General features: G+C 36.8%; 1 protein-coding gene across 1 annotated transcript; it reads left to right on the top strand.

The window, feature by feature from the left end:
- Positions 1–221: 221 nt before the first annotated feature.
- Positions 222–1,523, top strand: LOC149948862 (uncharacterized). Its single transcript, XM_090171169.1, has one exon. It carries the CDS (start codon positions 222–224, stop codon positions 1,521–1,523), a length of 1,302 nt encoding a protein of 433 aa, XP_090027295.1.
- The last annotated feature ends 11,211 nt before the right edge of the window (positions 1,524–12,734 follow it).

The following is a 12,734-nucleotide window of genomic DNA, read 5'->3' as shown; positions in this document are numbered from 1 at the left end:
CTTAGAAAAAACGGCGGGGTTATGTCACCCCGTTCAAAAGATATGGAAGATGTTGCAAATGTGGACGACGAAGACGACGACGACGACGACGACGACGCCGACACTTCACAACATTCTAACGAAAACAATAGTCCCACTCTATATATATATATAGATGTGGAACTAAAAATGAGTTTCTGGAGGAAGAGAGGCCGCTGGTGACAAACCCTATACTTGATCACATGGAAGTTGAAGGTGAATTAAACAATGAACCTGTACCACCGGAAGATATAATCGAAGACCCAGATAACCTTGACTGTATGACCGAAATTCCAATAAACTCTATTGATATTCAAAATTTTATATTGAAGATACTATTAAAATACCGCGAAAAGCACCGTCTTCCAGTAAGCGTTATCGAGAATTTGTGTAACGATCTCTTGAATTTCTCGCTTCAAATTTTAAACGTACTTTTCGAAAAAGTGAAGACCGTATTTAGAAACAAAGATATTGAGCTAGAATTTACGGATCTAGCGGGTGTGGTGTATGAAATTCAGGATGCATTCGAAAGTGTAAGCTCAAATTACAAAGTTAAAATGTTGTGCAAAAAAAAGCTAAGTATGGTAGAACCAGTGCAGTTTACTTTCACCGAAACCTTGTATCATGACATAAAGTCACATTTTCATTACGTACCTGTTCCAAATGTTTTGCAAAAACTTTACTCGGTTTCAGATGAGCACCTAAAACATGAAGCTTTCAATTCAAATTCAAACATCGTATCTCATTTTTTACATTCCGAAACATCTAAGATGATTCTAAATAGTCAAGAAGGATTATCTCCGTGGACGTTACAACTTCAGATTTTCTTGGACGAGTTCGAACTTTGTAATCCGTTGGGATCAAAAAGGGGACAGAATAAAATTTTGGGCTGTTATTTCTCAATTCTAAACCGAAAAGCGAAACACAAATCAAAATACAGTGATATCCATCTTGTGTTTTTAGCAAAATCTGTAGACATTGATAAATACGGATTACAGGAAGTCTTGGAACCTTTAATTTTCGATTTAAATTTAATGCAAAATGACGGAGTATTTTTAGATTGCCTAAATATGAAAGTAAAAGGTTTCGCTTCTATTTTCTCGGGGGATAATCTCGGTTTACATAAATTAGCTGGCTTTAACGCGAGCTTTAGCAGAGGTCGCGTATGCCGATTTTGTATGATCGACTACTCAGAAATCCCAGTCAAAACTAATGAAAAATACGTTGTTCTACGTACTTTGCCCAGACATAAATATCACTTGAAAAACATAGATTTAGATGAAAAAGATTGCTCAGCTTACGGAGTTAGAAATGAAAGCCCGTTAATGAAAATTCATGGTTACGATTTAACCAAACAATTACCCCCAGACCCTATGCACGATTTAAAAGAAGGGGTCATTCCTTCAGTAATTAAAGAAGTTGTAAAAAACTGGGTTTCTTCGAAGAAAATTACGCTTGAAATTTTCAATGAAAAAATACAAAACTTTAATTTTGGAAAAAACTGAGATAAACAAGCCGCAACCGCAGACCCGACAAGCCGCTGTAGGAGATAGTAACTTTAAAGGATCGGCCAGTGAAATATATTGTCTTTTTAGACTTCTACCCTTAATATTTTACGATTGCGTCTCCCACAACGACAACGAAACGTGGAACATTTACCTACAGTTGCGAGAAATATGTGATTATATATACGCTCCCGCTCTTCCGAAAACAGTTTTTCCCCAACTTGTTTCTAAAATTGAAGCATTTTTGATTAATTGTAGAAATGTATTTGGGGCTAAAAAGTTAACGCCGAAATTTCATTATTTAGTTCACTACGCGAGAAGTGTATTTTTGTATGGTCCTCTGAGTCATGTCTCGTGTATGAGATTTGAAAGTAAGCGTAATTATTTTAAAACAATATCTCTCGCGTCACGTAATTTTATTAATATTACAAAAACTCTAAGCGAACGTCATCAATTCTATCAATGCTATAATACAATTGAAGAAAATTTTCAAGGAATACAGGATACATCTTCCAGTCGACTAATTGAAAAGATAGACCTGCCACTAAGCTTCCAAACGCTATTAAACGGTTTTCCTGATAGAATATGCCTTGTTAACCGCGTGGTTTTTGAGAATGTGACGTACAAGTATGGATGCTACTTAGTTTCTGACTACGATAATATCGGTGTAACGCAATTTTTAAAATTCGGTATATTATTCCTATGAATGGGGACGTATTTTTGGGGGGTTCGGTAAGAAATGTGTTGTCCTTTAACAAAAGGTTGCACACTTACGAATTAAAACCCGAAGAGCGAGTAAATTGGGTTTTACTGAGAGCAGGCACAGATAAATACTATGAGTTGTACGACGAATATGTCTTTGATCAAAAGAATTACGTGGTACTTTTATTGTAAATTTTGGGAGATGTAATAAATTAAAATATTTCACTGTAAATAAAAAGTTATAATTTTTTCCCACTCATAATGTTGAAGTTTAAGGAATATACGGGATGGTGATACTGCCTCTATTTGTTTTTGTCCTCTTCGAAGGAACTTTATGTGTGTCCGTCTGTCTGGGCTAGTTCTTAAATTACCTGAATTTAGGAAATCAGTAAATTATGCGGTCAATTACAATAATTTTGAATTAAAAGAAATTGTTACGATTAAAACATGGAAAACTGCTCAAAAAGTTTCAATTAATTTTGAAATTCATTAACGCAGATGCTCTTAGACATCCGAATTCCGAGTAACCAAATGTGAAAATAAAATTAACATTTTAGCAGACTACAGATGAATGTGATTTTTATTAAACAGGGCAAAGCATAAGTATTCTTCCTATGCAACGTATAAAACTATTCTAAATTTTTCTTCGACTTCGCAAACAAAACGAATCTAGGTGGCGTGGCCGAGCCTAGCTACGCGCCCATGATCTTGCGTCCGCAATACACTCTTTTCTGGGGAATGTTGTGGGACCGCCCATGTTGAGTTTACTCCCCTTAACCCCGGCCCACAAGGGGTCGGAGTGTGCAATAACTGGTGGCTTTACCGGGGAGTCGGGGTCCGGCTCTTGTAACCCATCACGGGCGGTGGCGCACTGGGAGAGGTTAGCTCCGTCCAAATGGTCCTATCTCCAACCTCCGACTTCGGTCCGGTGTGGGCTGGTAACTGGGCTTCGGCCCAGGCTAACGGAGAGGGGCCGGGCAAACTGGTCATCTCGGCGGATTGGGTTGCCTGCTGTGGGGCTGCGGGCCTCCGTATGAGGGCACGGCGGACCCATCTCCCAGCCTTTTGGAGTTCCACCGGGATATCCGGTGCCAGCTGTGCCGGGTTATGCGGGCTGCTGTGTGCCCACCGTTCCCCTTTAGGCGCTCTTTCCAAAGGGCTTGGCTCCCTACCTTTCTAGGTGGGGTGTCGGCTGGCGTTACCAGAGCATCCGCTCTTATTCCCACTGCTGTGTGCGAAGTGGGGGCTGGTCGACCCATTGCTGCACCTTCTGCTGGGTTGAGTGGCTTGCGTCGAGGGTGCGACCGTCAGTAGTAGGGCTCTGCTACCCATGCTGGTTTTGTCACCTGTCCGGGCTTGCGGACGCTGGCGTAGGGCATAATGATGACGGACCTCCGGTGGTGTGGTTTCAATCTTACTGGTACATGTAAACCGGGCTATAAATCTGATGCATGTCCCCTTAACCCCATTATCCATATCCTGGGACCAAAAACAAGTGGCGTCGCTAGACCCTTTTTGTCAAGGTCCAGTGGAGGATTATCCAATAGACTGAGTAGGCCCGGAGAATAAATGAGCCCGGATCAATTCATCTAGAAGGGCCCTTTAAAGTTTCCCAAGGTCGCGGGGCCCTAAATAAAGCTAAGCCTACGGGACCGAGTGGTAGTGAATACGCCACTGACAAGCCCCTCGCCGTAGCCCCTTCAACTCATCTATAGCCGACGTTATCTTCAAAAGCTCGCAGACTTCTAAAATTCTAATACCATACTTTGGTATCGACCTATCTCAACGCTCAAAAAATGTACGGCTCATATGTACAACCAGTAAGCTGATTAAAAAAGAAACAACTATCAAAACACGTTTTTTTATGTCCCGGTTTCGCATTTAGTATTTTAGCGGGCTTCAGTTTTCAGTTTCGCGGGGAAAAACCTTTTACGGTTGCACGGCCATTTTAGATCTGTTTTGAGATTTTTAATTAAAATGAGTGTTGGTTTCCACCCTGTACATCAGGGAGCCCAGCCAAAAAGTTAAAATCCTTGTAGGAAAATTAGGATTTTTTTCTCCAATTTATAAGAGTATACGGAACACGAAACTTGGTTTTATAGGATAATACAGGACTATTGTTTTCTCAAATATAGATATTATCAAGAACTAATTTAGTATAAGAACAGCCTACCGTAGCTCACCGACAGCTCCCTACACCTACTAATACCGTTAACCTCGACAAGTTTTTACGTGAAGGGGAAACCGAAGATCTCGGGGGAAAACCCCGACAGGCGTCACTTTAACGTAGTACCCCAGGAAGAAAATGATTTTCTGCTTGGCGTAGCTTCTGTATTAGCCGCCCGTAGAATCTTGGGTCTATTACCAGTGGCGTAGTGAAATTGGAAAAGGGCACCAAATTGGTTTGAAAAGGGCGCCAAATTGTATTGGTAGGGGCGCCAAAAAACTTGTCAATGAGGGGGGCGCCAAATTCAGCATCCGCGATGCACCCCCCTTAATCCGAAACGTTCCTACGCGCCTGTTCTTTAGTATGTATATGTTTTATACGCGACTAAAACGAGAATTTTATGCCAAACTCCTCACTTAGGATTAAGGAACTATCCTTCTACATTAATAAGCATTTGTGAAAACTTGTACTATCTGGAACTTATAGTATTTTATAGAATAGTTCAAGAAATTACATGATAATATAGGATAGTTTTGAAAATATAGGATTTTATAGGAATTATAGGAACGCTGGGCTGCCTGCTGTACATGTATATATCGCCATTTCATAAATATGTAAGATATAGTAAAAATAAATAAATTTGGGTAAGCGAAATAAATTCCAAATATACAATGGGGAAAACTGAAAATTTCTGATTTAGAAAATGATTTGCGATTCGCCTTTCGGATTCGAGGCCCTGGGCCTTAAGATGGCTCTATTAAGATCCGGAATTCATCATTCACCAACTGGTCAATTTTTTACCTCTCCCATATGTCATATAGCCCCAGATGACAGGAATCCATCAAATGTTCTCGGATTAATCATCAAATTCCCATTACATCGGCGAGGTTTCGAACCAAAGCCCTCTAACACGATAGGCGGGCGTTTTACCACAGAACCACCGAAAGATGTATGATTGCAACGATATTTAAAGAAACCATTTTGGGGAAAGTCCGTCTTCCTTTAGGTTTTTATGAACTTACTATCGTCAATTCTTTTAAAATAAATTTACGTGAATAACTTATTCAGTACGATTTCTGTATTTATAGATTACATTAAAATTAATTAATTTAATTTACGGCTTGATAACAAATTTTGGCGATTGCATCGGCCGGGTTTCAAACCCAAGCCCTCTAGCACGACAGGCGGGCGTTTTACCACAGAACCAGCGAAAGATGTACGCTCGCAACGATGTTTAGAGAAACCATTTTGGGGAAAGTCCGTCTTCCTTTACGTTTTATGAAATTATTATACGGCTTGATATCAAATTTTGGCGTAGATGGCGTGAGATAGTTTAAAACGTGCAGGGTTTGAAAAGGGTTTTAAAAAGTGATAAATTATTATTTTTTTATCTATAGGTTCTTAAATTGGAATCCTAAGGGTTTTCCATTGACCTATAGGGGTTTCCTTTAAACATTTCAACCCTTTTCAAACCATGCAAGTTGCCAAAACAAACCTTAAGGGTTTATAAATTTTTCCTAAAACTTTTTTAAACCCAAAGCAAACCCTAATAAAACCCATCGAAACCCTTTTTTCTAACTGTGTACGACTAAAAGTGCTTGTTGAACTTACGTTTTCGAAATCGGTGTGGGCATTTTCAACAGAGCTTCTATTTTCTTCAGACTAGGTGTCACTCCCTTCCTGGATATTATTTATCCCATGTACGTCACTCCAGTCGCTCTGAACTTGCACTTCTTGGAATTGAGCGTCGCTTTTGCATCGTTCAGTCTCGAAAGAGCCTGTCTGAGGTTTCAATCATGTTCTTCCAAAGACTTCCCCCATACCGGGACATCATCGTGCAATGGACTTGTATTTAATACGGAGTCGAATATATGGCTGAAGTGCTTGAAGAAGATTTCCGGTGCCGAGGTGGTACCAAATGGTAGTCTCTCGAAACAGTATCTCCCAAAAGGTGCGTAGAAAGTACCAACGGAATCTAATAGAAACCAGACGCTGCGTCAAGTTTTGAGAAGTATTTTGCACCCACAAGTTCTTCTTTCGTAGGGAGTTGATAATGCTCACGCTGGATATTTTCGTTTAATGTCTTACTTCGTTTTTCTGGTCTTGGTGAAGAAGGTTTGCTTGGGCACCCGTGTCTAGCTTGCAATGTATTGATACTTTATTTAGATCATAATTATCTAGTCTTTGTTCTCTTTGTACGTTTCCACATCGTCGATTATAAAATCATCGTCATTGTCTATTTCTTGTTGTACTGCGTCGACATTTGCTTTTGTACAAGCTACGTTACGGTGAGTGGTTTTCCCCTTGCAGTAGAGATGGATCATATTTGAACATGTAAATCCAAGATGGCCGCCAAGATGGCCGCCAAAACAACCCCAAATTTTTTTCCAAAAACCAATTTTTGACCTTGGAAAAAGTAAAAAAACAAATTTTAATTTTACCCTAAATTTCACCTTGAAGATGATCTTTGACCTCGATGCTCGAGCACTGTCCACAACCCCTAAGCCTTGGTCTATCACCCCAACAAGTTTGGACACGATCGGACAAGCTCGGACCGAGATATCGGCGGTAATATTTGACCCCACCAAATCCTTATGTTAATTTACTTTTGGTTATAAATTTTGTTTTCGTTTTTTCGCCATTTAAAATGCTAATTAGTTAATTGCGAGATGGGGATACGAATTCGCGACCTTCGTTTTATAACCTTGGTAACTTTTGGCCCCACCCAAAATACTTCAAACAACTAATAAACGAATCTAAAATGTCGATAAAAACTATTTCTATAAATAATAATTCTTTTCACATTTAAAAACCAAAGGATATGTGTAAGCGTAAGACGTCTCAAAACTCGAGCTCTTTAAAGGTTAAAAAAATGAAGTTATTTATGGGAAAACCAGAAGTTAAATGCAAATCTCCTACCGAGAACCCTTGTTATTATGAGGAGCCATGTCGCAAACACGCGTTTGATTTTATAGATAGTTTTAAATTTAGTGTTAAATGCTGGTTTTGTCAAGCTTTATTTCTGGAACGAAGAGTTTTTAAGATGCATCTGATGAACCATTTGACATCTAGTTATTCTAATAAAACACTTCTTAATATTGATGTTTGCGATTGTCTTCATTCAAATCAACCGAAATACACAAGCGAAGAAGAAATATTAGACGACCAAATTATTGATTATTTGAATGAGTTTAACGTAAAAAATCAAGAATGGTTCGACGGGTTTGTTAACGATAATAAAACTAAAAAGAAAATTCATCGTAAAAAAGACAACTGGTATTAAGTCCGAAGAAACTTTAAATTCAACAATGAAACCAAATGTTGTATTTCCACCGGATTTTGTCATGCCGTCTGATGAGCAGATGGAAGCTATTATCTTTTTTCAAGAATATTGTAAAAATAATCAAATTTTAAGTCTTAATAAAGTTGAAACGCCCATTGAGGTTTTGGAAAATCTTGAAAAAACTTGTCAAATGATTGAAAATATGTGAATAAAGCTGTTTTTCTAATAAACATATTGTTCTTATTTTTCCTACGTAAATAGATATTTTAACTCTTTCGTGTTAAGGTTTAGCGTGGTAGATCGGTAGCGTTGCAGGATGTTAATCAAATAGTTTCAAGTTCAACTCCCAATCCTTTCGATCTATCACGCTAAATCTTTTATTAATATAAAACGAAATGTCGCCCAACTAAACTGTCATTATAAAGATGTCAAGTTTCGTAGTATTTCTACCTTCGAACGCATCACCTGATAAATATCCAGAAAATACACCTTCTGCCTTTAAAGTACAGTTATCAAAACCTTTAAATTTTAACAATGAAAAATGGGCTTGTGCATTAGCAGAGATAATTCTTCCTGAAACTTATTCAAATATAACAAAGGAGTATTCGCATTTCGAAGTAGGGCACGTGTCAGATGCTATTTCACCCGAAGAAAATCAATGGGATTATATTAAAATTGAAATTTCACCCAAACGTTACGAGGGTGATCTAGATCGAAATAAGAATACTATTCCAACATCTCTTCAACTTAACGAGTTTGCTAAAACTATTGAGGCCAATCAAACACTTAAAGGAAAAATCCAAATAAATACGGTAAAAGTAGATGAAAACGAAGATAGTTCAAAATTAAAAATACAGTTACAAAAAGATGTGCAAGTAAGAATACCTCAAGCATCGCCCCTAGCTTCTGTTTTGGAATTTCGAGAAAATTATTTTGTCGACAGTGATTATCTTTCTAATTATCCACTCCCAAATCACGCCAAAACTATTTCTTTAACTTAAGCAACAAATTTTATCCTAGTACGAATAAAAAAAGCGTTAATTGTGAATAAATATCAACAAAAATATTTACCACGACAAATTCCCGTGGAAGAAATCCAATCACAACCCAGGAGGAAAAAACAGAAAATTAACAAGAAATCAAAACTAAATCTAGGAGTAAAACAAGAAACAAAACCAAAACTTGAACCAAAACTAAATTTTGAAGAAAAGCCAAATCTGAAACCAGAAGAAAATCTAAACAACGCTCTACCAACAGACCCTTTAATTCCAAATATTAATGGAGACGTCAACCAACCAGAAGTTTTAAATCCTTCCGAAGAAAATAATTCGCCAAGTTCTCTTCCAATAACAATTAATCTACCGTCTCAACCTGTTATTAAACCAATACAATGGATTAATTACGAGATTGTGTTTGAGGCGGGCAGATATGAGGGAGAAAGACAATATAATAATGAGATTCAACCGTTCACATTACACTTAATTATACGCGATTTATTAGAACGCTGTAAACCGAGACAGTTTGATGGATTAAAAACCGCGATATCGTCCGATGATGAAGATAATTTATATTTTAATTTAGAAATACCGGTAGGTATGGAAATTAAATTTCAAAATCCATTAGCATATTTTTTTAAAATTCCACCAGACATTTATTTTACGGGTATTCAAAAATTTGGCCCGTTAAATAATTTAAATAATTTTACTTTTAGTTAACGCAACAATTTTATCGACATACGTATTGAAACTACAAAAATACCGCAATTTGAGCAGGAAGATTGGGCCTTCTACTCTGTATCAATTATCCAACCTTTTTTATTTGAAGGTCAGAGAGATGATTTTGGAAATATTATTCCATTATCTTTACATAGGCAATTAAAAAACGAAATTCAACAAGCGACAAACTTCCCTCCTTTAAACCGGTTCGAAATTAATTACGTAATCGAAGAAATAAATCGAGGTCATTACTTAAGAATTTCATTCCCTCGAGACCTACAGGCGGCCTTCACCGGGACCTTAGCAAATATTTTTAATATAAACGCGCCAGAATTTCAAGATGGTGTTATTAGTAGTCAAAATCCTTTAAAACTGTATGAGGAAAAATTTATGTCAGATGAGGATTCGGTTATAGATTTTAGATATAATAAAAATATTCCAATTGAACCGCCTAATTGGGAAAATGATAGTTATACGTTTGAACGTAATTATTACGAGGCTGATAAGGATTCAAGCGGGAATTTTAAACCGTTATCCCTTCATTTTAAATTTTTAAATGAACTTCAAAGATATTTTGATTCGCATGTCTCGCTTAAAGCTGGATTTTTTATTTTCAAAGAAAATGGAAAATATTATTTTCAAATTGAGTTAATGAGTGGGTTGGAAATTAAAATATTCGGTCCTCTAGCAGACCTCTTGCAAATTGAGTACAAAATAGATTATATCTCCTCAGTTTATAAAAGCAAAGCATTAGACCCGCTTCAAATTAGATTAGAATTAGATAATACGGTTAATTTTATAATTTTTCGAAACGATTTAAACAGAGTTGAGAATAGTCGACGACAAAAACGTGATATTGATTTTCCCAATTACGAAATCAGTATGTACCCCGCAGATCTCAACCACGGAATATCTGGAATTTATGTTTATACAAATATTATACAACCTGTAATTACAGGTCACACCAACACACCCCTGCTGAGAATTATCAAATTAAACGAAAATAAAAATCGAGCACAAGTTGAAAGATTTCATTTCTTAGATTATTTTCCAGTACTCTATGATCAAATACAAACTATAGAAATTTCTTTAAGGTCGGATTACGGTGAACTCCTGCCATATAAGACAGGAAAGACTATTGGTAAATTAATATTCAAAAGACTGGATTCTTAGTCTAAAGTACACTTAAAACAAGCTCATCATAGAAAGATATTATACCCATTACCTACAAACAGGCCGCGGCTATAACGTATTTCGATTAAGCCAATATCAAACTGGTCATGGATTTGGGTCAATTTTTAAAAGTTTAGCAAGATTCGTAACGCCTCTTTTTCGACCCGCAGCTAAATCACTCGGTATCCAAGGGTTGGTTATGGGAACAAGAATAATGGACGATGTTGTTGCGTGTCAAAATTTTAAGGAGTCGTTAAAAAAAAATAGTAAAATTGCCGGAACAAATCTTTTAAATAGTCTCGGTTATACCATATTAAATACACAGAAAGGTTCTGGAGTTCGGAGAGGACACAAGCGCAAATCAAAATTACGCAATAAAACAAAAAAACGACCCAGAACTAAATCCGATTTTCTAGACTAAAGCATTATGCCTCAATTTGAATCTGTGTGTTCGGAGTTGGAGCTTTTTAACGAACCCCTGGTTAATGGAAATATTGAGGGGAATAAATTTGTAGATTATTTCCCTATAGCTCCCTTGTCGAATGCAACACAGATTGATTTTTCTATCCCCGGGGGAGATTATTATATTGACATGTCGAACTTAATGCTTAAAATTCGAATTCGTGTTAAAAAAGAACAAAACGGAATTTTAATAGATATACCTGCAGCCGAAAAAAAGTCTTCCTATGTAACCTTCCATTGCATTCTATTTTTAGTCAAATAGATGTATTTATGAATGAGACTTTAGTACAATCTAGCAACAACTGCTATCCGTTTTTAGCATATTTTGCAACAGTTTTAAATTTTGATAAAGGCGCCAAACAATCTTACAAATCCGCGGAAGGCTATTACGAAGACGGGTTTTGCGACCCAGCGTTAGCTTTTGATGCTGCTACACATACATTTAAAAATGGTGGTGTCAAAAACCGACAAACAATTAAGTAAAGTTTATTACGATGTTGAAAACCCATACAGCTATTCTAACAGTTTTACTTTAAGAAAAACTTTTCCCAAAATTTCGGAAAAAGAAATTAAACATTTTCTCCACAAACAACCGACTTACACTCAACATAGAGCTAGGCGGTTAAATTTTAAACGTAACAAATTATATGTAACAACTATTGACGAGACATTTATGGCAGATTTATTAGACCTCCCTCTTTTACAAGCTTTTAATAATAATTATCGTTTTACGCTCTTAGTTCAGGATATTTTAAGTAACTTCATTTTTTTTCATCCAATAAAAATAAAACCTCGAGCGAGATTATTAGGGCGTTCAAAGATATTTTTAAAAAACGAGTACCCCTTAATTTATGTACCAATGCAGGTTCTGAATTTAAAACGATATAACATCCATCATTATCTCACGTATTCCGAGAAAAAAGCCTCTATGATTGAGAGACTTGTTCGTACGGTAAAATCTAAAATTTTTAAATAATTACCAAGACCGGCGATTTATAATAAACTACCATTAATTGCGAAAGCTTATAACGCTCGAAAACATTCAACAACGGGAATCGCGCCTAAAGATTTCAATAAAGACAACGAATCGGCAATTTGGAAAAAAAATTATGGCAATCTTAGCATGATTGGGAAGCCAACTTTAAAAATTGGGGATAAAGTTCGGTTAGCCGTTGCAAAATCAACATTTGATAAAGCATACCGGGGAACGTTTACAGCCGAAATATTTGAAATTCATAGAGTGATTACGAGTGAGCCTTGTATGTATATTGTGAAAGATTTGACAGGCAATATAATTAAAGGGGCGCTTTACGCTCAAGAAATGGTTAAAATTCAAGTGTAGAGCGCTACAATCTTTATTCAACATTTTGTTAACCATGGGTTAAGTACACATTTTCCTGGGTCATGCGATCGTAATATTTGGTGTTAGCGCTACAATAGTGTCATCCGCGATGAAATTAAAAAAAACGAAGTCCCGAATATACCCTAGACATTGGAGTTTGTGACAAAGCATACGACCTAGGAAGAGACACGTACCTCGTAAAATGTAACGAGACTTTCGACGTGCGACATTTTAAGAAAGAAGACGGAAGTTTGAAGCCATCTATTAGGGGAATCAACTTAACAAAAGATCAATATGAGAAATTATGCATTTTGACGGTGACGTGAAAGATGAACACTAATCAAATCCAATCTATACTTAAGTGTGA

This window comes from Leiobunum rupestre, chromosome 4 (assembly GCF_980474605.1).
Source record: "Leiobunum rupestre chromosome 4, qqLeiRupe1.1.hap1, whole genome shotgun sequence".
Classification (NCBI taxonomy): domain Eukaryota; kingdom Metazoa; phylum Arthropoda; class Arachnida; order Opiliones; family Sclerosomatidae; genus Leiobunum; species Leiobunum rupestre.
Note: the sequence above shows the minus strand (reverse complement) of the source record. Positions and strands in the feature narration are given on the sequence as shown.

Coding starts and splice junctions, on each gene's coding strand:
- LOC149948862 (XM_090171169.1), top strand. CDS start 222: ATGGAAGTTGAAGGTGAATTAAACAATGAACCTGTACCACCGGAAGAT.